Source organism: Solanum tuberosum, unplaced genomic scaffold (assembly GCF_000226075.1).
Source record: "Solanum tuberosum cultivar DM 1-3 516 R44 unplaced genomic scaffold, SolTub_3.0 scf00443, whole genome shotgun sequence".
Classification (NCBI taxonomy): domain Eukaryota; kingdom Viridiplantae; phylum Streptophyta; class Magnoliopsida; order Solanales; family Solanaceae; genus Solanum; species Solanum tuberosum.
This window is the reverse complement of record NW_006239434.1, coordinates 120,464-146,536: the sequence shown is the minus strand read 5'-3', so window position 1 is coordinate 146,536 and position 26,073 is coordinate 120,464. Positions and strand designations below refer to the sequence as shown.

Here is a 26,073-nt window from a genome sequence, read left to right as displayed (position 1 = left end):
TCTAGGGTTTTTTGGAACACGTTTTGGGGATTTAGAGAAATGACTGAGGGGTTGGATGTAGGGTTGGGTGTTTTGTGATGTGTATTACCACTTAGGATTAGATTTTTCCACGTAGGAGATGTGTAATGTCACGCGCTCCACTTTAAAACAAATGCCTCACACGATAAGTGCCAAGTCAGACAGGTGTGTCTAATAGGTACACTTTTTGAGTGGTTTAAGTGTTCAATAGGAAGGAGTTCTTGTTCAGGTGTCTATAAGGAAAATCCTTGCAAGTTCAAGGGGCCGCTTATGCGTTCTGCCAAAAAAGAATGACTTGTTTTCCTTTTAAGTTTGTTTTAAAAAAACGACCTATTTCCTTTTTTGGTAACATTTTACTTTATGCTTTCCACGTGACATGTTTAAAACCACAAGATTAAAGAATAATTTCGTACATTTGACATAACTTTAATTTAGGACCACAAGATTCAAAAGTCTTCTTTATTTTTCTTAAACTCCGTGTCAAGTCAAACTAGACAACTCTTTTTGAAACGGAGGGAGTAACTATTTATGAATGGGCTGAAAATGGAAATTTGATTCATTTCGAGACCTTGGCCCAGATTAATCTGGTTTGGCCCACAGTGAAGAATGAGTGAGGTAGCGCCATTTGGGCCTTTGCTTTATTGGTTGGTAGTGGTATGCATCGGTGAGGGGTGGGCGTTTGAGTTGAATATGAAAATTTTAATTGAATTCAAAATTTTCAAATCCAAATCCTAGCCATAAAGGTAGGATTGAATTTTTTTTTTATAGTTTGATGTTAGATTAATCGAATGGATTATTTTAAATTTTAGTGTTTGAGTTTATAAGCTAAGTTTTCACAAAAAGGACAACCTAGTAAAGTATTGATCACACAAAATTGTCTTTTAATAATTTCTCATCCCATGACAATCATGTAAATAAAATGTTCATTCAAGCCATGAAACAATTATCGAGGAAGTTCTTGCTCTAAACAAATTAAAATTATGTTTAAATAGACATAGCGATCATGAACATACTAAGTCAATCTATATAAACTCTATGCCATTCAAATATCATTTGGTTGTTTGGTAGCTGGTTGGAGTTAGAAGTATTAATTATGCGAGTTTTTAAATTATTAAACAAATGTCATATTAAATCTCTACATAAATAACTTATTTTTTATCTAATACAGTATAAGTTGTACATATATAAGTTAATTTGTTATGTGCAGTTGTAGCGGAGATGTTGTCATTGGAACTTGGAAGTGGTTGGATGAAAATGGTGATCGGGATTCTCGACTATAAAGTCTATGAAATTCTTTGTTTTCAAATATAAAATTTTATTCTTACGCAAAATCGAGATGAAATGATTCGATTTTCAACTCTAGTGAACAGTTCCACTTTGCGGCAAAATGCAATATTCAAAATTTCTCACTTCAATGCTACTGAGCTATGTCATGCTTCAATCCTCCAAAGACTCAAGGAACCAAAGCCTATTGAACAAGTTCATGCCCACATTGTTATCTCTGGTCTTTCTCAGAATACACGTCTTTGTAACAGACTGATGAATTCATATGCATCATGTGGAGTTATAACACAAACCCACAAAATATTTTCTCTGTTGGAACACAAAAACTTAGTTTCTTGGACCATATTGATAAATGGGTTTACAAAAAATGGCTTTTTTCTTGAAGCTATTGAGGTGTTTGGTAAGATGGTTAATGGTGGGTTAATGCCTAATGCAATCACAATTTCAAGTATTTTACCTGCTATTGGAAAATTAAAGTTGAACCTGATAGGGAAATCACTTCATTGTTATTGGGTTAAGCAAGAGGATCCATGTAATGTCTTTGTCCAAAGTGCATTAGTTCATATGTATTCGAAATTGGGGTATCCCATTGCTGCCGGATACGTGTTTGATAGTATGTCTGAGAGGAACATTGTCTCGTGGAACGCGATTATTTTTGCTTATTCTAATAATGGTCTGGTTGAGGAAGCAATTCGACTTTTCAATTTAATGAGAAGGAGCTTGTCAGTGGATACGTTTACGATAATGAGTTTGGTTTCTGCTACTTTTGGCGTTGGGGATTTACAAATAGTTACTCAAGTACATGGTTTAGTAGTTAAATCTGGTCATTATAACAACCAACGTGTTGAAACTGGTCTAATAGAGATGTATATTGGTGTAAACTGTGTTGATGATGCTTACTGTATATTCTGTGAGATGCCTGTAAAAGATGTAGTTGCTTGGACATTGATGTTAACGGGGTTTGTGAAGAGTGGAAACTGGAGTATGGCTGTGGAACATTTCAATCAGATGATGGCAACGGATGAAATGGAGCTTGATTCGGTTGCACTGATAGGTATCCTTTCAGGATGCAGCAGTTCAGGAGCTTTGCAGCAAGGCAGGAGGGTGCATGCATTGGTGATAAAATTTGGTTTTGAAGGTGATACTTTTTTGGGATCATCTATTATAGACATGTATGTAAATTGTGCTGAGTTAGGTGATGCCAGAAGATTTTTTGAAGGGATGGCTACGAAAGATGCTGCATGCTGGAATGCACTGATTGCTGGTAATGGGATGCTTGGGTACGGTAATGATGCAATAGACCTTTTCCTGAAGATGAAGGATTTAGGTATAGATCCAAATGAGTCAACCTTGGTTTCTGTCTTGAGTGCTTGCGGTCATGCTGGGTTGGTTGATCAAGGATTGTATATTTTTGATAATATGGTAGCAAGATGGAACCTATATCCTAATCAAAAGCACTATGCATGTGTTGTTGACCTTCTTGGACGTGCAGGGAGATTAAATGATGCTTACTCAGTAATTAGGAACATGCATTTGCAACCAGGTGTGGATGTTTATGGTGCTTTGCTTGGTGCTTCTAAAGCTCATGGGAATATTGAGCTAGGTGTCGAGGTATCACAGAAGCTTTTTGAGCTGAAGCCACATGATGCAGGATATTATGTACTTCTCTCAAATATTTATTCTCTGTCTGGAAATTTGGAGGATGTAAAGTCAACCAGATTATTGCTCAGATCGAAAAGTTTGAAGAAGGATCCAGGCCTGAGCTCGATTGAGATCAGTGGAACCGTTTACACATTTATGGCGAGCGAAAAGGATCATCCCCTGTATCTTGAAATTTCTAGGTTTCTGAAGGATTTAATCTTTAGAATACAAGAAGAAGGATATGTGCCTGATTTAAAGTCTGTTTATCAGGATGTGGCAGAGGATCTGAAAAAGGACATTCTTTATCACCATAGTGAGAAGTTGGCCATTGCTTTTGGATTGATGAGAACAAAACCAGGAACAATCATACGGGTGACAAAAAATCTCCGAGCATGCAATGATTGCCACTCTTTGTGTAAATATATCTCCAAAGTTTTCGGAAGAACGCTTGTCATCAAGGACAAAAACCGCTTTCATGTTTTCCATGGTGGGAACTGCTCATGTGGGGACTATTGGTGACAATGTACTCTGATTAATCAACATTGACTCATCCCAGGAAACCACCTCATCTACAAAATCTCCAAGAGTAATTTATACTACTTAGTTTTGATGTTTACATCCAAGCCAGATGGTGTAGCATTTCAAATGGACCATGAACACCCATCAGCATCAACTTATCGTCAAATGATTCTGACCAGGTAGCAAAACTCCTCTTTCAGAACTCTCTGAGATCCACTTATTGGAAGAGAACTACTCCTCTATCTGCTTTTATGGGATACAGATTTTAAGATGTTAGTTTGACCGGTGTATTATAGTGGAAAAGTAATTTTGAAGGAACGAACCTCACATAAGTAATTGTCGTGTAAGTTGGAAAGGGCGAAAGTAGTGTAATAGGCCACATAAGATGTATTCAGATCTTTGATTTAGTGGATTCTTAAATACTATGCCCTAGTAATGGCATTGGTATCATCATCAGCCAACTAATGGTTATGTGCTATTCATGTTGGATTCAAGTTGAAGCCGAAGAAAAGCAGACCTAGCAAATCCCTGATGCAAAAGCCACAGACACCAGTGTCAATCCAAAAGCGGCTGCCATGCGGCTCAACATGAACTGGGACTTATCAGAAGAGATTGAGGAGGCCGATGAGAGTGATGACCCTGAAGTTTCTGCAGCTGTGGTAAATGGATGAGATAATGCTAAGAATCTGTGCTTTTATATTTAGCAGTCTGTCTCTAGTATCAGTTAAGTATCATTTAGTCTGTGTGCAATCTAGTGTAGGCTTAAGAACACCGATATTAACTTTATTTTTGGGAACACCGATAGAAGAGATGATAAATTCACTTTTTCTTTGGTAAATATTAGTTGATTAAGTCATGATCAAATTAGAATCGAGCTAGTATAGAAAATTTTCAACTCGAATTTTACTTGTGAATTCTTGCTGGACTTGTTGCTCCCAGAAGCATTTTTTTTTTGGTTGATAAGTTCAAAATCTTCTGGAGCTGATTCTGACTATGGACTTTTTCACGCAGGGAAATGGAGCTCTGTACTTGGTCTCTCTGCATTCTCCATCCTAATTGGCAATCTGTTGTGTTGATTGTGTTAGTGAAGGTTTTTCCATTTTATATCTGTAAGTAGTCTGCGTACATCCATTGCAAATAAAGCCTATTTCTCGAATATTAGCCAGTTTGATATTATACCATGAATCTAATTTTGAATTTTCTGATGCTCATGGGTAGGATTTCTTCCCGTCTACCAAATCTTGATGGACACAGTTACATGGTACCTGTGCAAGTGAAAGGTAGCAGGTACTCAGACTACCTGTGCAAGTGAAAGGTAGCAGGTACTCAGTGAACTAGTCGAGGTTTAGCTAGCACCCAGACACCATCATTATATTTTTTAAAAAAATATGATTCTCGTGGAATGAAGCAACTATATTTCATTTTGCATGTTCTCGAAGAATGGGTACTTGAATGGGCATTCATGTGCAGTGTTGGAGCATTGCTGTCTTTTGTTTGGAGTTTTATATGTCTACATTCTTCTATTCTCCATGCTTTGGTTGGTTATATACTTCTAAGTAACCGTGTGGCTGCACGTTCACTACATTATTTAATTTGTTTGAGCCTTAGAGGTCCAAACACACGAGTGAAGTTGACTTAATTAGGGTAAATCCTTATGTCAAAATATCAGCTCAATTGAATCAATGAATCTCCTCTTCAATCCACATTTTGTTTTTCTCTTCACCTAAAAATTTATACAACTATCAATTTCCCAACTCACTAGTTAAGGAGACTCTCTTGTGTGTCACCCATCAGACGACTTTGTGATTTATTATTAAAAGAATTTTTTTATTTGTTACTAATGCTAGACGTGGGTGTCTGTTACACTGAATTAGTCTTCCAGATTATCTATAATTTTTTGGTTAGTATTCAATATTTATTGGTCCAACTAATGGATATTCATTCTCAGAACTCGAACCTAAGACATCTAATTAAGAGTAAAGAAATCTGAACCATCTCACTACGCTTCTAATTGGTTCTAGAGAATTGCTAAAACTAAATCAGGTAGTGCATCCCATGTCATAGAAATTATCATACTGAGTGAGAGTGAGAGACAGAGAACGTGGGAATCATAACTTTTAAGGTTTGAAAGACATGGCATCCACATTCTAACTCTACCCCATTTGCCGCATTTCTCCTATAAATACCTCATTCATGTAACTTATTGTTCACCTCTCTTCAGTTTTAATTAGTTACTTTCAGCTTCACAATCAGCTCAAATATATGCCTGCCTTTATGGATCCTCAAGAATCTGATTTCATTGAAGTAACTGATCCCTTTATGAACAAGAACCCAGGCAGTGCGAAACAGATTTCAGTGGATCCTATCTCCTTGAAAGAACCAAATGAACTTACAATCCCTTATTCAAAATCCAAAACTCTCAATATTCCTAAGAAAATCTCCAGCTTCAGCTTGCCAAATTCAACAACCTCATCTCCTGATTTTTCGAAGAAAAACCATATCAGTCAACTACCATCTCCTTTGTCATCATCAACAAATCATTTGGCTCGCCAACACTCCGTGGCTCTAACAAACCTTGAACGGTTAAGAGAAATCCAATTACGGAGGAGCAAGTCGTGTGGTGAAGGCAGAGCTAGTGCCCCACCTGAAGAATTCGATATTTGGTTCACCCCTAATAGTATCATTCAACAAGTACCAGAAGACAACAATAAGTACTTGATCAATAACAATAGCTTTTCCCCTGAATCAGAAATTAGCAACAGAAATGATGAAATTTATGAGAAAAAAACGTTGGAGGGACGAAATCAGGACGAGCAAAAGTTTAAATGTGGAGCGTTGTGTTTGTTCATTCCAGGATTTGGAAAGGGAATCAAACATGTAAAATCAGGGAGAAGGCAAGTAAGCGGTGTATCATCGTCCGATATAGGACCACATATTGTTTCAAGGACAGTTTCGTTGGAGAAATTCGAATGTGGGTCGTGGACATCATCGGCAGCTATAATCAACGACGTTGGAGATACAGCCTCCAACAACATGTTTTTCGATCTGCCATTGGAGCTCATCCGGTGCAGTAATGTGAACGACGACACGTTTTCCCCTGTTACGACTGGGTTTGTTTTCGATAAGGAAGTGAAAGGGGTCCTCAAAAATACATCAACAATAACAACTTCTTCGAGGAAATCACATGAATCGACCCGACATGTTCGGTTTTCTACGTCGTCCCCGACATCGTACCCGCCATCACCTACGTCCTGCATAACACCACGAATGCTTACATCTAGAGAAGATTTCACTACATTTCTAGAAGCTCAGAGTGCATGATATTGTCAGAGAGATATTTTTACAAGAGGATTCATCATCTGCTATATATAGAGAGATAAAATTAAGTTTGTAAATATACTGTGTGCTTTGGGGGCGAAGAAGATTCGGATAAACCCATACTACATAATCCCCACTCCTGAGTACTTCAATAGAGCGTTTTTTTTGTTTTGTTAAACCTTTGTTCATGTCTTGTGGATCTTGATATATATTTTATATTAGATTGAACGAGAACTCATGAGTGATACCAATTGTAACTTATTGTATATGAGTAATTTGTTTTCAAAATAAAACTGTATTAATTTAATTTATAACTAATTGTAACTTTGCGTAATTAATGCAGCCTAAGTATTAAACATCGTACTAATTGACAAGTGAAGTTTGCTCAAGTGGTTGAACACCTTCCCTATCAATCGGAAGTTATGACTGAGGATAAGTTAGAACACTATTGATCCTCGTGAAGAAAAGGAAAAAAAAAAAACTAACAGTCCTTATGTTACTATTCACCGTCTGACATCTTTATATTACAATTATTTACTTAAAAATAACATTCTTCGGGTACAAGATTAAAGTTGTTTAACCAAACGACCTAGTTAAGGGTGATTTGCAAAAATATGGTACTTTCATTGTCACTATTTAATTTTTGATTCCATTTTAAGTATAGCAAATAGCTTGTGGGTTAGAATAAGTTCGAATGCAACAAGTATAAGTGAATTACCATGATAGTACAGATTGTATCGTGATCTTTGAAAAAAATTGTTTACGAATGTGGGGCGGATCACCAAGAACTTCTTGATAGATGAAAAAAAAAAACTTGCCAAGTTACAAATTGTTCACAAGTTCACATCACCAAAACTTGCACACAAATGTGAGCAACTATGTTTTTATTTCAAAATTGATCCAAAATTGTGACCGGTGAATTTTTTGAGAAAATCACATACTAATTACATCATATCCTGAAAATTTCCCTAATTACAAAAATTTCACATTTTTCATTGCTCTCGGATACATTACTTAATGAGAGATGTATCTGAGAAGAGATAGCAATTATCCGAGAGAAGACTTTTGTAATTTTTAAAATGATAGAAAATTTTAAAATTATAATATGTAGATTGTGAAATAGAAAAAAGGAAAATAATCTTTTCGAAATTTGTACGTCATGATGAGAGGGAGTTGCTCGGATGGTAAGCACCCCTCACTTCCAACTCGAAGGTTGCGAATTCAAGTCACCAAGGGAGTAAAAGAGGTGGGAGATCCAGGGTAAAAAAAAATAAAAATTGTACGTCATAGAGGGTACTTGCTTAGAAGACATTGGGCTCCAGCAGCAGTTAAGCCCAATGGATTAAAGTTCACTGAGTCACTGACACATCAACTTTCCTAAAATGTCAATTTGCAATTGTATTTTTTTTACTACCTTTTTGGGTAATGAAAAAAATTATCTTGTGGGATCGCGGATTTTACTTGGTGACTGTTTTTTTTTTTACCAATAATCAAAGTACATTTACTTCCTGAGATATCTGACAATGAACAAAATTAAAGTATGCGAAATACGTACTGTTACGTTCTATTATTGAGTTAATTTTGAGACGGTGATTTAACTATCAATTTTTATTTCATAAAATCATTTAAAAAACATTTTCAACTTCAAAAATTTATTTTTTCACCCCAACCTTTGACTCCCCTACCCACCCCCCACCCCCAAAAAAAAAATTAAGTTTGTTTTTAAAAAATATTTTTAACTTCAAAATTTCAATTTTTCACCTCTACCCTCAACCGACCCCCCCACCCCCAAAAAAATTATGTTTGTTTTTAAAAAGTATTTTCAATTTCAAAAATTATTTTCTACCCTAGTAAAAATAAAAGATATTTCTCAAAAAAATAAAATTCATTCATAAATCAAACACTAAAAATCTTTTCCGGAAAATATTTTCAACTCACCAACCAAACATGAGAAAATAAGTCAAAAATCAACTTATTTTCCAGGAAAACATTTTCCTTCATACCAAACACACCCTAAGTGTTTAAACTTTTCCTGAACCGAAACTATAATTTTCTTTCATATTTGATTTATTCTTTCCTTAGGATATCTCCAATCCTACCCTTTGTTTTACTCTCCAAATATAGAGTTTTCTATTAATTTAGAGAATCAAGTCCAACCCAATTCTTTATTTTACTCTCTAAAAATTAATCTTCTTCTCTCTCCTCAGTATTAATTATTATTACTATTTCATTCTCATTTTCTTATTTCATAATATAAATCTTTTCTCTTTTTTTTCTTCAAATAATCACTTTATATATTTTACTCTCCAAATATAGAGTTCTCTATTTATTCAGAGAACCAAGTCCAATCCAATTCTTTATTTTACTCTCTGGAAATAAAATGAATCTTCCTCTCTATTATTATTTCTATTTCATTCTCATTTTCTTATTTCATGAAATAAATCCTTTCTCTTTTATTTTTCTTCAAATAATCACTTTATATAATTTTTATTTAATATAGAATTTTATTTTTTTCAAATTCATTGTTTAATATAAATTTTATTTTATTCTAAATAACAGAAATTGCAAGCTAATACATCCCTATGTCCCAATTTATGTGACTTACTTTTCTTTTTAGTAATCCCAAACAGAATGACACATATAAGTAAAAATTTAACTATAAAATGTATATTTTACCTTTAATGAAATGATTTACAGCCACACAAATTTCTATCATTCATTTAGGATCACAAGTTTTTAAAAGTCTTCCTTTCTTTCTTAAACTCCGTGCCGAGTCAAACTACCTCACATAAAATGGGACGGAGGGAGTATTATATAATATACAAATTAATTGACAATTCAAATAAAAGTGAAATCATGAATGAAATACAATTACATGAACATTACATAAATCAACAAGCACAACCGCAATCGCAATCACAATCACAACAGTTCTCGGGATCATATACTATTTTTTTCTCGAATATTGTTAAATCTGGAAACGACCACCGGATTACTAAATTCTTGTTGTTATAAAATTATTATGTTATGTATTGTATTATTATTTTGTATTTAAATTATTATGTTATGTATTATATTTTTAAATTAAAATTTTCATCTTATCATTTTACTTTGGTGCATTCTTCATAGTTAAAATTAATAATAATATCAAATTCTATTAAAGTAACGAAAATTTAAAAAGAATTGAAATATTATTAATTCGGAATGAAAGCAGTATATATCAAATTACATATTTTTTAAAATGTTGTATTACATTTAAAAAGAATTACGAATATTAGAGATTTCATTAATGACCTTATATAAAAAATAATATGTTATTTACAAAATAATAGAAATAATAGTAAAATAGAAATTGAGAGTGTGGTTGGAGAGCCCATTTTCTATTTTACTCTCCAAATATAGAAAATGGAGAGTAAAATAGAGGTGGGTTGGAGATGGTCTTAGAGGAAAAGTTTGAAGATCCCTATTATCATACATAACAATGTTTTGATTTAATTTTTTTTTGCTTTAAGAGATTAAAGTGGGTTAAAACCATTTTATCCAAACCATATTTGACCAAATCCATATTTACTCATATTTTATATGGCTGGATTGTGATCCAATCCATTTTCACTCAATCCATATTCAATCCATCCAAATCCGATCAAAACCACCCATTTGCCACCCCTACATAACACTATAACATCCACAATGTAAACACTTAGAGAGTTTTGTTTACGGGGAGATTTTCTCTCTACAATTTTTATGTTTTTAATTATGTAATCCAATTGGTCATATCAAATAATAATATTATGGCTTAGAGTATAGTTTTATGTGTCGTCTAATTTATCGACATTTGATTTGCAATTGTAAGCTTTCGTATGACGCCCTAATCACTTTCAAACCCAACAATTTTAGGTTTCACACTCCTTAGGATTAGATAAGTTTATCATTGTACATTTATTTAGTGTTTTCTTTAAGTCTAGTTTTCAATAAATGAACATAAGTTAATTAATTTGACCGATGAACATGAATAGAATACTTAGTTTTTCTATATTGATCAAATTCATACTTTCAAGGCCGATAATTCTCAAGGAAAAATAGGAAGAGTAATATTATTTATGCATTACTTTTGTGAAATAAAAAGTACTACTCCCTCTATCCCTAATTACTTGTTCAATTTTGAATTGACACACCTATTAAAAAATAATTAATGACATAGTGAGTTTACTATTTTATCCCTATTAATTATGAAGTGAATTAGGGGTGTGCAAAAACCGAACCGAAAAAAATGTTATTGATTTATTGCTATTGGGTTATTGGGTTAACGATTTCTTAATGATTTTATAAAAAAAATTATCGGGTTATCGGTTCGGTATTGATTTTCAATATTGGGTTATTGGGTAAACCGATAACCCATTAAGAATTAAGACTATAGTAATTTAATACTTTACATATACATGCATATTAATAAATATTAATCTCAATATCTTAATAGTTATGTCTTTGTCATTTAGCCATCAATTCATACTTCGCTGTGACTTTGAGTTCACAACTTTACATTATACAAATCGTCAAAACCTAAAGTAAGAATCATATTCCTTTTTATTTCTCTTTGTGTCACATATGTATAATTCTTTTCATGTTTGTTATTATTATTTCTATTTTATGAGCTTTTGTAAAGTTACATTATTGTCGTGTCGTGTCAAATTTATTAGAGAAGTCATATATTTATTTTATAAGCATAATCTTATTGGTTAAACTGAAAATCGAACTGTTAAGGACCAAAACCGATAAAAAATTATCTTATTGGTTGGTTATTGGTTTAGCGTATTTAAAAACCGAAAACCGAACCGATAATTCATAAAACCGAACCGAACCGACCGATGCACACCCCTAAACTGAATGAATAAAAAATTTAAGATTTTCAAAATGTTCTACCTTTTTCAAAGTAGCTCATTGAGGTTATAATTGATAAAAAAATAAATATCCTTTATTGATTTGTTAAAATGGACAAGTAATTAGGAATAACTAAAAAAAGAAAAAATGAACAAGTAATTAAGGACATAAAAAATATTAAATAATATCTATTTTTAATAAAGACGACACGTAAATAGAATAGAGAGAGTAACGGAGGACAAATATGAGAGAGGTAAAGAGACAAATTTGCCGACAAAAGTAAAATGGGAAATTAGCGGAAAATTGAGTAATCCCTTTCGCCATGAATTCTCGTCGATATGAACCCGTGTGCTTAAATTTCTCTTCGGTCACAGTTTTTCTACGATGCAAACAAAAATAATACTCCGTCCGATTTATATTACTTTATCTTTATTTGTTTCAATTTACGTGATATATTTTGAATTTTAAGATTTAAATAAATCTATTTTTTATCGTAAATTTTTAAATAATTTGATTGTTAATTATCGTGACTTAGACTTTTTGTTGTTTACAAATATATAAATTTTATTTTAAATTATTTGACTCTCAAAAAACAAAATGTGTCACATAAATTGAGACATAGAAGTAGATGAATTGTCGGGACATTTTCATAGTTTAAAATAAATAAATAAATTATTTAAAATTTTAAAAAATTATTGAGACTATTTTATATTTATTTTTTATTTAAAGAATTTCTTAAATATTTTATCTTTCTAGGAAACTATAGTGTGATAACAATAAGAGAAGTGATACCGGAAAGTAAATTTTAATTTGTGTGCTTAACTATTTTTCTCGAAGAGTATACTATACTCGAAAAATCACTTAATATGAAATAGAGGGAGTCGTAGATACTCCTAGTAGAGTAATATGTTTCAGAAATTTAAATTGAATGGAAAACAACTCCAACCTCCACATCCTTGTATCGACATTATTATTAACGCTGAAGATTCATCCAGTAAGCTCCACCAGCTACCACATTCACTGCTCCCAACTCTTCTTTTCATCTATTATTATGGCTGATTTACTATCTCCGTCCATTTTTAATTGTCATGTTTTCCTTTTTTAGAGTCAAACGATAAGTACTTTGACTAACATTTTACGATGTATTTTTTCATCACATTGATATGCAAAAATTGCAATTTATAATACTTTTCTATTAGTTTTTGAATATCTAAATTTTTTGATTAAAATATTAAATTAATGTAATCTATTTAACTTTGAAAATTAGTCATATTGACTTTCGAAAGCGCATATGACAATTAAAAATGAACCGATAGAATAGTTGTTTATGATAAATGGTAGAGCACTCTATGTCTATGGTCCCATTGTCTACCAACCTCAGGGAAACTCTTATTCCAAAAAATCACTTGAGCTCCGCTTTAATTAAATTGATCACAGTTGTATTAAACTCCATTGGTCCCCTCTTTTGAACTGACATTATATCATATCCTCCATACACAACACTCCATCACCATGCTGTTTTGGGCCCACTCAGTCTCGTAGCCACATGTGGTTAAGGATGGTTGATTGAACACACTTTATCGAAAAATTATAACATATATGTCAAATTGTATAAATCTTGAATATTCTTTATGAAATTTCTGACTTGTACTAATAATTGCTTTTAGTAGAGAGCAATTTAAGTAAAATTTTCAGCGTCAATCCAAATTAGTCGAATGTGAAAACAAAAGGGGTTTGGGGACCAATCTGTTCCGATTCATTCGTAGCTCATCAAATTTGCAATTTCTACAGTTTCTTTCTCTCTTCTTGAATATTAAGAATGAAAACCAAATACACCTAAATACAGTGAACAACTACCATGCAACCATTGATATGCTATAAAGGCAAAAACAACAACTGGGAGACAGAAATGAGGGGCACAAAGGAGAATTAACATTCTACCAAATTTTTGTGTATGGAGCATAGGTTAATCAAAGAAATAGCTGTGTACACATGCAAGGTAGTCTAATTAACACACATCCTCATCATGCCCAGTGCGGTTTTCTTTTAACGTATCTAAGCTCAGTCTTAATCATACATTACATATTTCATTTTGAGACCGTTGGTTTTACACAAGTAGCCAAAAATTGACACCTATCGAAAATACTCATATGATTGAAGTACACTCGAAGGCTTCCAGTATTTTCTTCACTAATTGCAATTATGGGTCCATCAAAGATCTAAGCAAAGTCGGTATGAAGGGAAAAAGAAAAAAAAACTGCTCAAATTGGGGTGTAACTTTCTTGCCTGCCAATCCAAGAAAATGCTAATGCATAATATATTTAATAATGTGCACAATTAGACACTTAAACACGACTTGTTTGACATAAACTAAAGGTACTATTAAGAGGAAATACCAACCCTTTTGGCCTTGGACAATGAAAGAAAAAGCAAAAGCATTCCCCATAACTAAGCATCAATCCATGATTCATGATCATCAACTTATTCAAATCCAATCATCTAACTGGAATGCTTGGACACTTATTCAAGTTCTTAGCACTAAGCTTGTTGTACTCTGAATGTTCAGATGAACCTTAAAAGAGATGGCACCTAAGCCTAACTCAATCCCAAAAAATAGTTCATGAGGAGAGAATTGTCCAAGTCTATATAAGCAGACTGTCAGTATACTTTTATCCACTCTAACATCCCTGTCACGCCCAAGCCCAACTGTAGCGTGAATCAAGAGCCCAAAACAGGGACTGTCAGTGTACTTTTTACCCACTCTAACACCCCTGTCACGCCCAGGCACATCTGGAGCGTGAATCAAGAGCCCAAAACAGGGATGGACCTGACTCTAATGTACCATATACAAGATATGAAAAAATTATTGAAATACACGTTTTATGTTTCCCTTATTTCCAATATCCTCTTCTATTTCTAAAAACCTCTAAAATCTCTTATTTCTTTAATGCATCCGAGCTACATATTATGTATCCGATTTATGTTATAATGTATCCGAGCTACATATTATGTGTTCGATTTGTGTTACTTTTTAAGGAAATTAATGTAATTACAAACTAACGAGGAATATATTGTAATTTCATATTAAAACTATGAGATTTATATAACTTATACAACAAGATATAGGCGGCACCTAGTCCAAATCCATATAAAGACCACCAATCCATTCTCCAGCCAACATGAGACTTTTTCCCATTCTAACAAAACCAGATCTGACCACTAATCAAGAACACCCCAAAAGAAAGAATGAAAAAGTGAGTTAAGGGCCCTCTGGAAAAGCACCAAACCAAGATAATCATTTTTTTCTAATATGATTCAGTTATATTTTTCTACATGCCAGTTGTGTGTTGATAAGAGGTGGGAGGCCCCTTGAGACCGACAAGCATAATTAAATCCAGCCAACTTTTTGGCAAAAGAAACCCATACCAGTGAAAGACAGCAAATTAAATAGTGTTATAAACAAGACAAAACAGTACAAAAACACCCTGTAATCCTACAAATATAAATAAACGAATCATATACTAATATGCTTGTCACTGTTGTTTCTATACCCATGCTTCTATTCCAAAAAGTATAAGAAAATTTTATCATACAGAAATGAACAAGAGAAGAATATATATATATAGCTCTAACCAAAAGAAACTTAAAAGTAATAACACATGTTGAAAAGAAAGCACAGGCAATGTTGACCTCATTGCCGCGTTCTTTGTAATGTAGTGCCAATCATCTTAAGTTCGAATCTCTTAACAGTTGCAGCAACATCTCTCATTGTAGTGTCAACATTATAAGGGATACCGTCAACGGTGATTGCCGTGGTGTTGACCAGCTGCCGGCATGGTTCACGGTGCTCTGCAATGGTCCCGTGATAGTGGAAGTACTTGATACGCCCTTCTGTCTTGTGTGTTGTCTTGCCTACAGTATTCTGAGACATATGCACACCGTTGGCGATCACATTACGAGGTTGTACTGCATATTTTCGATCCCTCCTAATACCCGTCTTCACGTCCTTGTACACTAGCTTCTCAAACCCCCATTTTCTGCAGCCAAATTAGCATTGAATCATCAGTTAAAGTGTTTGAATTCAAGAAATTTCAGCACATACATTACAGCAAAGACGATTGTTAGTCGAAATGACTTGTCAAAACCCACAAATCGTTTTCTTTTACCCAGTCTTCTAGTCTATCAAAATCAAGCATACCATATACGAACAGTAAACTCAATTATTCAAAGATACAATTTTTACTCATTATCATACGAGCCTCGAAGTCAATTCATCACTAAAAGAACGCTCAGTCACAACTAGGTAATGACAGTTATATATAAAAGAAAACCAACTATAATTGGTTATGAGCATTAAGTATCTAAATTTTTTCAGGACACCTAATTTGGTCTAGGTTCCAATTCCAAACACCATGGAAAAAACATTTGATCCAGCTAAACAGGTCTCATTAAGGTAAATAGAGTATTGACAAATTAAGACAGCTAAGCTTCCACTAGAGCAATACAAAATAAGGCATTAATCATAATTTAAGCCAAGATCACAAGACTAATCACCAAACTAAAGTAGCAATCACAAATTCATTTACTCGTGAACAGTCTAATAATTCATCAAAGCATCTCAATTATCTACCACTACAAGACATCAACAAATAAAGTTCAAAACCCCCTAGTCAATAAAATATTAGCAGAATATCTACCCATCTCCTACGGAGTTACCTAGTACTTGGTGCTAGAGGAGGTGGAAGGTACCCGTGGAATTAGTCAAAGCAGGCCCCAACACCAAGGTCATCAAGAAAATAATAATCTAACCATCTCCTAATCATGCCATTTCAGATGCTCTGTAACAGAGAAAGAACTCATGTCTAGAGAAACCACAATCAACATAACATGATCAAGATTGTTTAATCTATCATAGATACTCAACAAATTTGCTTAATTACTCCAAATTGGGATGGTTGATTTAGTTCAAGTATCAAAGTTCTTTATTTCAATTAAAAATACCAGCACGGGTCAATGGAAACTCAGCATCTTGAATGTTTGTTGAGAAACATGTTGACCAATTCGAGCTTCGAATGCATAAGTAAATGCCAAAATGAATTAAAATAAGAAATTAACAAGTTGAATAGGAGTTTGGAAGGGATACCTGTAGGATTTACCGCGGTCCTCTTCGAGACAAAGCTTGTTAGACATTGGCATCTGTTCAATGGTGAACTGTGTAAAATCCGATAAAGATTTCACTACAGATTTAATGGTGCTCTTCTTGGGTACAAAAATGTACTCATCCACATCAAAGAAGAACATCCATTTAGCTTGAAACTTATACCTATGTAAGCAATCATTGACAATAAGGAACTGATTGTGATAGTACCCATCAAATCTCTCTTGGTCCCTAATATCCTGTAATGTAACGTATCCTTTATCCATCCATGGCTTAAGCACCTCCATTACCCCCTCATGTACACCTCCAGCATCGTGAATTACGAAATGGGACTTCTCTCCGAACAGCCTAACGTGAAATGCCAGCCACTCTCTTACTCTCTGTGGGCTCAAGTTCCCGTACAGAGACGAACCGCAGTAGAAGAAATCATACTTTGGGGGAGCTTCATATACGGAAGTAAAGTTGACAAAATCCTGTCCCGTTTCCGACAATGCCTCGAAAGTGTCGGTGGTGTTAAAGTTAGTGTCGCCGCCGCCGTTGGTGGTGGCGTGAACGAGAAGTTTTCCGCCAGTTTCGCCGTTGCCAACTGGTACAGGGAAAGTGCAATTTATGACTAGCACAGTATAAACCCTGCCATAACCCCAGTCCGTGAGGATCTTGTGACCAACGACGGAGATGGGGTTTTTCTGTTTATGAGAAGAAACCCATTCACAACGGTAACTGGGTTTGCCATAGACGTGAAGAGGCTTTGAACCTAAACCCATTACAGCAAAAGTGTTATAACCTCCTCTATAAGCAGACATCAGAATAAAATTGTACGCGGCGGAGCCAAAAGGGTTGAAAGCTCTCTTAACGACGCCGTTTTCTAGCAGTCTGTCTTTCTCCAACGACGGCGGCTCTGGTGGTGGAGTAGCAGCACTCATCGGTGGTGGAGTAGTAGCAGATGGGGTTGATGAATTAGTAGCGTTTAAGTGGGAAACAAAGTGAAGTGGGGCGGCGGGAGTAGAAATACAGCTGCCAAGATCTATAGGGGAGAAAGAAATTAAACGAGAAGGGATATAGTGAAGAAGTGTAATAAGAGAACAGAGAAAAAGAAAAACAGTAAGAAGAAGCTTAAGCTCAGCAGCACAATTCCAAACAACACCAACGAACATCCTCCGTTCTTTCTCCTTACTCATACTGAAATATAAAGATAAGCAGACGACAGAGCAGTAGAGATAGATAAGAAGAAGAAAAGAAAAAAAAAAGAGAAGGCAGACAGGCTTTTGGTTATTCTAGAGTATATCTAGATGTCTCTTCTTTACAATGCTACTGCTTCTTTCCAGTATTCTCTCTCTATCTCTCTCTCTCTCTCTATACTGAATTCTGTATTGTGAGAAGGTGATTTGTGTTCTTATAAATCAACAATGGTGATTTCTGCAATTTAATTATGAAAGGGAAAGGATGGCTGCTATAATTTTGGGACTAAATAATAAGTATGCTGTAATAACGTGGACATAGTGATTTATTAGGACTAATTGCCGACGGTGGTGACCTAATTACCCGTAAAACTCGACTAAAGTAAAATTAAAGAGATGCCCTACCCCTAGGTTTGTCTAAAACAATTATTCTCTCTTTATTTTAATCTTTTACTTTTCCTAAGACTTTTCTAATTGGGCGCAGAGCTAGTAAGAGTTACTATATAAGAAGAGTGAATAAAATTCACTCTTCTTTTGACACATGGCACCAAAATTACTACTCCCTCTGTCCCAATTTATATGACTTACTTTCCTTTTTAGTCAGTCCCAAAAAGAATGACACATTTCTATTTTAAGTAACAATTTGCCTATAAAATGTCTTTTTTACCCTTAATGAAATGATTTACAACCACACAAATTTTTATCATTCATTTTGGACCACAAGTTTTAAAAGTCTTTCCATTTTTCTTAAAGTTTGTGCCAAATCAAAGTACATCATATAAAATGGGACGGAGGGAGTAGTATATAAGAAGAGTGAATAAACTTTTGACACATGGTACCAAAAAAAAGGAGAGGGTTGAACATAAGTCTCAAGGTGAGGGTATTTTGGGTATTTCAAAATACCCTCACATTCACACTTATCTACTAATTTTTTTTTATATAAGTAGTAGATTTAAATATATTTAAAAATAATATAAGTAATACTATACATTACAATAATTAATAGCTTAAATATTTAAAAGTTATATAAAAAATATAATTGACTCTCTAAATTCTATTGGTACCACATAAAATGGATTATATGATAAACGTATATTGTTTGAAATTGACGAAAAAGAAACTATAAATTACAATAATTAACAAAAAATTTCGCTCGACTCCAACAAATCTATCAATTAATGCCACATAAATTGGGACATGGGAAATAACATATATTCTTTAAAAATTAAGTTCAAAATGTACTATAAAATACAATAATTAACAACTTAATATAATAAAGAGACATATAAAAAATATTTAATATTTGAAATTTTGCATGTGCCACATAAATTAGAACAAAGAGAGTAATAAATATTATTTTCAAAATTCTGTAAAAAAAGGTACTACAAATCACAATAGCTAACAATTTAAAATATTTTTACAATCATATAAAAATTTCAATAACTTCTCAAATTTCATAATATATGACATAAGAAGAGGGAATAACCAATATATTTATAAAAATAAATGACATATAAAATGAAATGGAGAGAGTATTAGTTTTTGAAAATGGAAAAGGACAAAACACATATAAAATTAAAACACATATAAAAAAAAGTTGGTTTAACTCTCAAACATAAAAAGTAACATATGTTATTAAAAACTTTAATAAAAAGTACTATAATTTACAATAAATAATAACTTAAAATATCTACAAGAGAACAAAAAAAAGACTAATTTTTGTACTGCTTGTGTCACATATATTAGGATTGGGATGATTTTAAAATTTTAATTTTGGTTATACATTATAAAATAGCCGAAAAATTGAATGATATAATTTTTAAAAAAATACCCGAATGAATCGTCCTATCGATAACCCTAATGTTACTTCTACTCTGTTTATTTTTACTTAAATTTAGAAAGATATGCTTCATTTCTACCCTCAATCTTATCGCTACATTTATTTGCTATTTAAAATTGAAATTAAAAAGACAAATGACAAATAAGTTTCTATATTAGCTCACTTATGAGCAAAATATATTATAACAATCTTTACTATTTTTATAACAATACATAAACTATACTCCCTCCGTCCCATATTAGATGGGCACTTCCAACTTTACACGGTGATTAAGAAATCATTAATACATTGGAAGACTTCACCATTTTGCCCTTTCTTTATATCAATGCACATTGAAATGAGTTACAAAAAATACACATACAATATAGGAATGGTCATATTAATTGTAGGGGTAAAATGGAAAAGAATTAATTAATTCTATCCTAATTTAATAAGTGCTCAAATAATATGAAAAATAAAAATTTAGTAAGATTCTCATCTAATATGGGACGGAGAGAATAACAATATAACTTTATTAATGTTGGGCCCGGGCAGCGCCCGGGCTTTCGTTACTAGTTAAACTATATTTGGTGAAAAATTATACTAGTCTTTACTTTTTTATAGTTTGATTTGAATACAAGTTATATTAGAATTAATTTGGTATGTTATATTAAAATAACATGTATTTTGTATGATTTTTAAAATTAAATTATTTATTAATAAGAATACTAGTCATCTTTTTTGTAGAAAAAAATTTAATGGATCTTAATTTTTTTTTCTTTGATCATTTTACAATTTTGTAATGGGATAATCTACTTGAGTGTTATTATTTCAACCTCTAGCAAAAATAATTTATCACAATACTAATTACTAGTCAGGTAATAGATAAACAACATTAAACTTTTATTGGACTATATTGACTTATACAATATATCAAAAGATCCCTAAAAAGAAAATAAAATAATAGCACTAAAATAGATTCGACATTTAAATCATCAATTTACTTTTAAAAATAGATAAATAAAATTACTTGTTTTTGTATCAGAAAATTAGTTATTTTTTCTTATTTAAAAAAAAAACTCATCTAAATCATAATGCATATATTTAATCTTTTTTAATAACGTGACACTTTATTTTTGAAGACGGTTATAAAATACATCAAACTCAACAAATATTTAACTAAATTGTCTAAGATCTAGTTTTACATTTCACTCCCTTTGTACTCTATACATTCACATTATCCTTGTAATATAATATAATCTCTTGTTTCTTATATATTGTTTATTTTATTACACGCTTTTGTTCCACGGTAATTGTACCTTTTGAAGCTAATTTATCTTATTAGCTTTTGTTTCTATTAGAGAAAATAATATATTTAATTTTAATATTATTTAATTTCTTATTTAGTACTTAGTATTTTTAATTCATTTATTATATAACCAATATAAGTATTTATTAGTTATACATCATATTTAATGTCATTTTTATATATAGTACTAGATAATGTTGCCCGTGCTATGCACGAGCCCAATAATATAAATGGTATGTTTTGGGGCTAATAACCGAGTTTTTGAATTGATTGTTTGTGTGGTGGATAAAGGAATAGGTTTTTTTATCACAAACCTGTACTTTCTTTGACGCTATTTAAGGCATAATAAGACTATTCACATACAACATTTTTGAAATATTTTATGTTGTCAATTATCATGATTCATAGTATTTTTACGATAGATTCACTTCAAGAATCAGTGGAATTTTTTGTATTTTTTTCAAAACATATTTTATGTTGTCAATTATCATGATTCATAGTATTTTTACGATAGATTCACTTCAAGAATCAGTGGAATTTTTTGTATTTTTTTCAAAACATATTTTATGTTGTCAATTATCATGAAAAAATGTTTTAAGTTATTAATTATTGTGATTTATAATATTTTTATGTAACTTTCAAATAACGTACATTACTGGTTACTTTGTCCTAATTTATGTGATATGGATAAAATTACAAAATTAACCCTTTTAAAATGTCTTTCAGATATTTTAAGTTGTTAATTATTATTATTTATAATACTTTTTTGGTAATTTTAAAATGATATGTGTTATTTTTTCTGTCCCAATATATGTGAGCCTGATAGAATTCTGAGAGTCAACCTATTTTATTATATAGCTTTTAAATATTTTAAATTGGTAATTATTGTAATTTTTAATGCTTTTTAAGTCATTTGTAAATGATATATGTTGCTTCCTTGATTAAGACTTTTCCATTTGTGACATATTTTAAAAGGGAGTTTATGCCCAAGTATAATATATAATATTCAAGATTGGAACTTTTAAAAGGAAGTTTATGCCCAAGTATAATATATAATATTCAAGATTGGAACTTTTAAAAGGAAGTTTATGCCCAAGTATAATATATAATATTCAAGATTGGAACTTTTAAAAGGAAGTTTATGCCCAAGTATAATATATAATATTCAAGATTGGAACTTTTAAAAGGAAGTTTATGCCCAAGTATAATATATAATATTCAAGATTGGAACTTTTAAAAGGAAGTTTATGCCCAAGTATAATATATAATATTCAAGATTGGAACTTTTAAAAGGAAGTTTATGCCCAAGTATAATATATAATATTCAAGATTGGAACTTTTAAAAGGAAGTTTATGCCCAAGTATAATATATAATATTCAAGATTGGAACTTTTAAAAGGAAGTTTATGCCCAAGTATAATATATAATATTCAAGATTGGAACTTTTAAAAGGAAGTTTATGCCCAAGTATAATATATAATATTCAAGATTGGAACTTTTAAAAGGAAGTTTATGCCCAAGTATAATATATAATATTCAAGATTGAGACTTTTAAAAGGGAGTTTATACCCAAATATAATATATAATATTCAAGATTAGGAAAAGTCCCATGCATGAATATTATATATTATACTTGGGCATAAAACTCCCTTTTATTATATAGTAGAAATAGAAAATTATGAAATTAATAATACAATATATTATTTCTATTAATACACTATTCGTACTATCATGCTTATTATATATAGTATGTTATGACATTAATACCACGTAATATCATTTTTATTTTGATACACCATATTAAATATTATTCTTATTTTAATACATTCAATTAATTTATCATAATAATAAATAAATAAAAATTAATTACTTTTATACACTCTATCAAACGATCTGATAAGAATATATTTTTACTTTTGTCAAAACAATAAAAGAGAGAGAATTTTGTTGGAAAAAGAAAGAGGAAAGAAAGTAGTCTTTAGGTAACTACTAGTTGAAGGAATCAAAAGCAAAAGGAAAAGTAATAGGTGGAAAAAGGGGTTTAATACTCTTCAATGAGAGGCAACCTTGGAATTATTAGGTTGTATTTAATAATAATGGAATTATTTAATTTAAGAATAATTTCATCTTTGAATATTTTAATTATTCAATTATAATATATTATTTTTTTGCATAGAATTATTCTCGCATAATTTAATGGGAATTATTTAATAACACTAAACAAATAAAGTTATGTGTGAATTTAAAAATATTTTGCCCGTCCAACTAATTGTTTCAATTATTTTTTCAAGTCATTCCAACCAAACATTGTATTTTTGTGTCAGGATTATGTTTTGCTAATAATTTCTGACCAAACAATCCGCAGAGTAATTTTTCTACAATTATAGTATTATTATTGATGTAATATTAGGCATAATAAATTTAAATAATGGACTGCGTATGAAATGCTATTGTTTCTTATGTATTTGGAAAAGAATGGCTAAATAAACACATATAATTTTTTAGAAATATATCAGTATTATTGCATCATTCATTCTAAATATCACTAAAGTCATTCACTTTTTTCTTAATTATTATAAAAATAATTATATGATAGACTTCAATAGAAAACTGGAAAATAAGAACAAGTAATTGAGTTCAATAATTTCTCATAAAGAATTATTAGGAAGAAATTGAAGTGACATTTCATATATATAATAATAAATTTTGAGTGATATTAATGAACACGATAAATTTGGTCTAATCATGTGAAAGAAACAAATAATTTGGTACACAATGTCTCAACTTATCTTCATGCATGTTACCATATGGCTCACAAGCCACAAATCAAGTGAGTTGTTGTGTTGATTGAATGAAATGTTAATATTAATGAGTTTTGCGTAATATTAGAGCAAATCTGATAAATATAAAATTAAAAAGGCTTGAAATTGAATAATTGATAAGAAATTTCACGTGCCTATAATAGTTAATTATCACTTGTTTCCTGGAGTAATTAGGAAAATAAAAAGAAATGCAGTATTTCTATTTTTGGTTGAAAATAGTTACATATGTGTACCTCACTTTGAATGGAAGAAAAGCTTTTACTTTTCCCACTCTCCCACTTTTATCACCTCATAATACATTATGAGTGATTCCTCTTTAACTTTTTTATTAAATTATACCATCCATAAGAAGTGTGGAAATATATATATATATTCGAATTTTAGCAGTTTATTGATTTTTAATATTTTAGTATTAATTATGATTGGAGTTATAATACTGATTATGCATAGATCTATTAAGTAAAAAGGCATGATATATTTCAATAAAATATTCTGATTTATTTTTCCACATAATTTGTCGGTCAAATCAATAATCCTCTTTTCAAAATAAATAAAGAAAATTGGCTGAACATTTCAGCCGTAAATAAAAATATCGCTCGTATTCGATACTTAAATTTTGTCGTCACAATATAATGATGTTAGGTGAAATTGTATTTGGTTTGATTTTATATAGTCAATCTAGGAATAAGAATACCACTAAGGCTTTATTTGCACACATAAGAGGATGTTTCTAGAAATTGGTTAAGATGGATCCACAATAAAGTGACATAAATAATGAAAATTCCTATAATCCATCAGTTTATTTTATTTCATGACAGATAAATGTAATTTTATTGTTTGTTATTTGATAATACCATCCGAAAAAATAAATCCCAAACCAAGTTTTCGGAGGAAGCCCGGGAAATATGTTTAGTTTAAAATCTATATTAATATTTAAATTTTTATTTAATATGAATTAAAAACTTGTCAAGAACACAATAACCTATATTATCTAAAATACCGAATACATCTTATTTTATCATAATCTCTAAAATTCTATACCATTTTTAAAAAATTCAAAAATCCCCTCTCGGATACATCACTCTCCTCTCGTTGATACATCCCTATCCCCCTCTCGGTTACATCCCTCCCCTCTCAGATAAATCCCTCACCTATGTATCTGGATGTCCTATCCCATCTGTGATTTATCCCTCCTCTCTCGGATACATCCCTCACCTATATATCCAGATGTTTGCTAATGTATTCAGAAGTCCAGTAATGTATCCAAAATTCATAAATTTTAAGAAATTTTTGTAATTTGAAAAAGAGTGGGAAATAATGTAATTAACTTTTAACACTTTGGATTTTGGATTTATGTAAAGGGCAAACCACATAAAACCCACTAGTTTAGGTCTTAATTATTAAGATTCCCAATAGTTTCAAATATTACTTCCTGTATCATATTTTATGCTTAAGATACATGAGTCTTAATCCATGAGATACATGTATCTGCCGAATTTTAAAATTGAGATACAAAATTTATTTATTTAAATTAATTGGTTGGAACTGATTTCCTTAATTAGAGGAGTAATTGAGGATTTTCAAAATACATAGATAATTAATTTCATTTTATTATTCTTTGAAATAGTAAATTCATTAATATTATTAATATAAGATAAACATATGTATATCTTGGTAATGCAATTTGATTAATTTCAAATTATTACTCTTAAAATAATAAATTCATTAATTTGATGTATTTATTATCAATATATGATGTATCCAATAAACTAAACACTTAGATGCATGAGTGTCATACAATTACATTCATATGTATCATAGAAGTATCTAGCATTAATTTCATGTATTTGTTATAGGTATCTAGTATTAATTTTATGTATCTATATATATATATATAATATTAATTTCATGTGTCTTTTATATGTATCTAGTATTAATTTGATGTATCAAGTATCAATTGCATATGTTATATCCAAAAACATGTATCTCGAATACATAGTAAGCATTTACAGTTAATTATGTGTATCTAAATATGAAATGTAGATGAAACACATGAATTTAGGAACAAATCACGACTGTAGAGTATCTGTCGTATCATTAATATCATTGTGTTGTTAAAAATCATGTAT

General features: G+C 31.3%; 3 protein-coding genes across 3 annotated transcripts; 2 read left to right on the top strand and 1 right to left on the bottom strand.

The window, feature by feature from the left end:
* The first annotated feature begins 1,238 nt into the window (after positions 1–1,238).
* On the top strand, positions 1,239–4,888 carry LOC102596189 (pentatricopeptide repeat-containing protein At1g11290, chloroplastic-like). Its single transcript, XM_015304144.1, has 4 exons — positions 1,239–4,121; positions 4,474–4,571; positions 4,681–4,742; positions 4,778–4,888. Exon 1 carries the CDS (start codon positions 1,360–1,362, stop codon positions 3,460–3,462), a length of 2,103 nt encoding a protein of 700 aa, XP_015159630.1. The 5' UTR covers positions 1,239–1,359; the 3' UTR covers positions 3,463–4,121; positions 4,474–4,571; positions 4,681–4,742; positions 4,778–4,888.
* A 533-nt stretch (positions 4,889–5,421) lies between these two features.
* LOC102595848 (uncharacterized) lies at positions 5,422–7,038 on the top strand. Its single transcript, XM_006364759.2, has one exon. The coding sequence runs from the start codon at positions 5,725–5,727 to the stop codon at positions 6,781–6,783; it is 1,059 nt and encodes a 352-aa protein (XP_006364821.1). The 5' UTR covers positions 5,422–5,724; the 3' UTR covers positions 6,784–7,038.
* Positions 7,039–15,085: 8,047 nt separating this feature from the next.
* LOC102595515 (uncharacterized) lies at positions 15,086–18,346 on the bottom strand. The gene is made up of 2 exons (XM_006364758.2): positions 16,802–18,346; positions 15,086–15,695 (listed from the first exon to the last, which is right to left on the bottom strand). Exons 1-2 carry the CDS (start codon positions 17,992–17,994, stop codon positions 15,350–15,352), a joined length of 1,539 nt encoding a protein of 512 aa, XP_006364820.1. The 5' UTR covers positions 17,995–18,346; the 3' UTR covers positions 15,086–15,349.
* Positions 18,347–26,073: the final 7,727 nt, after the last annotated feature.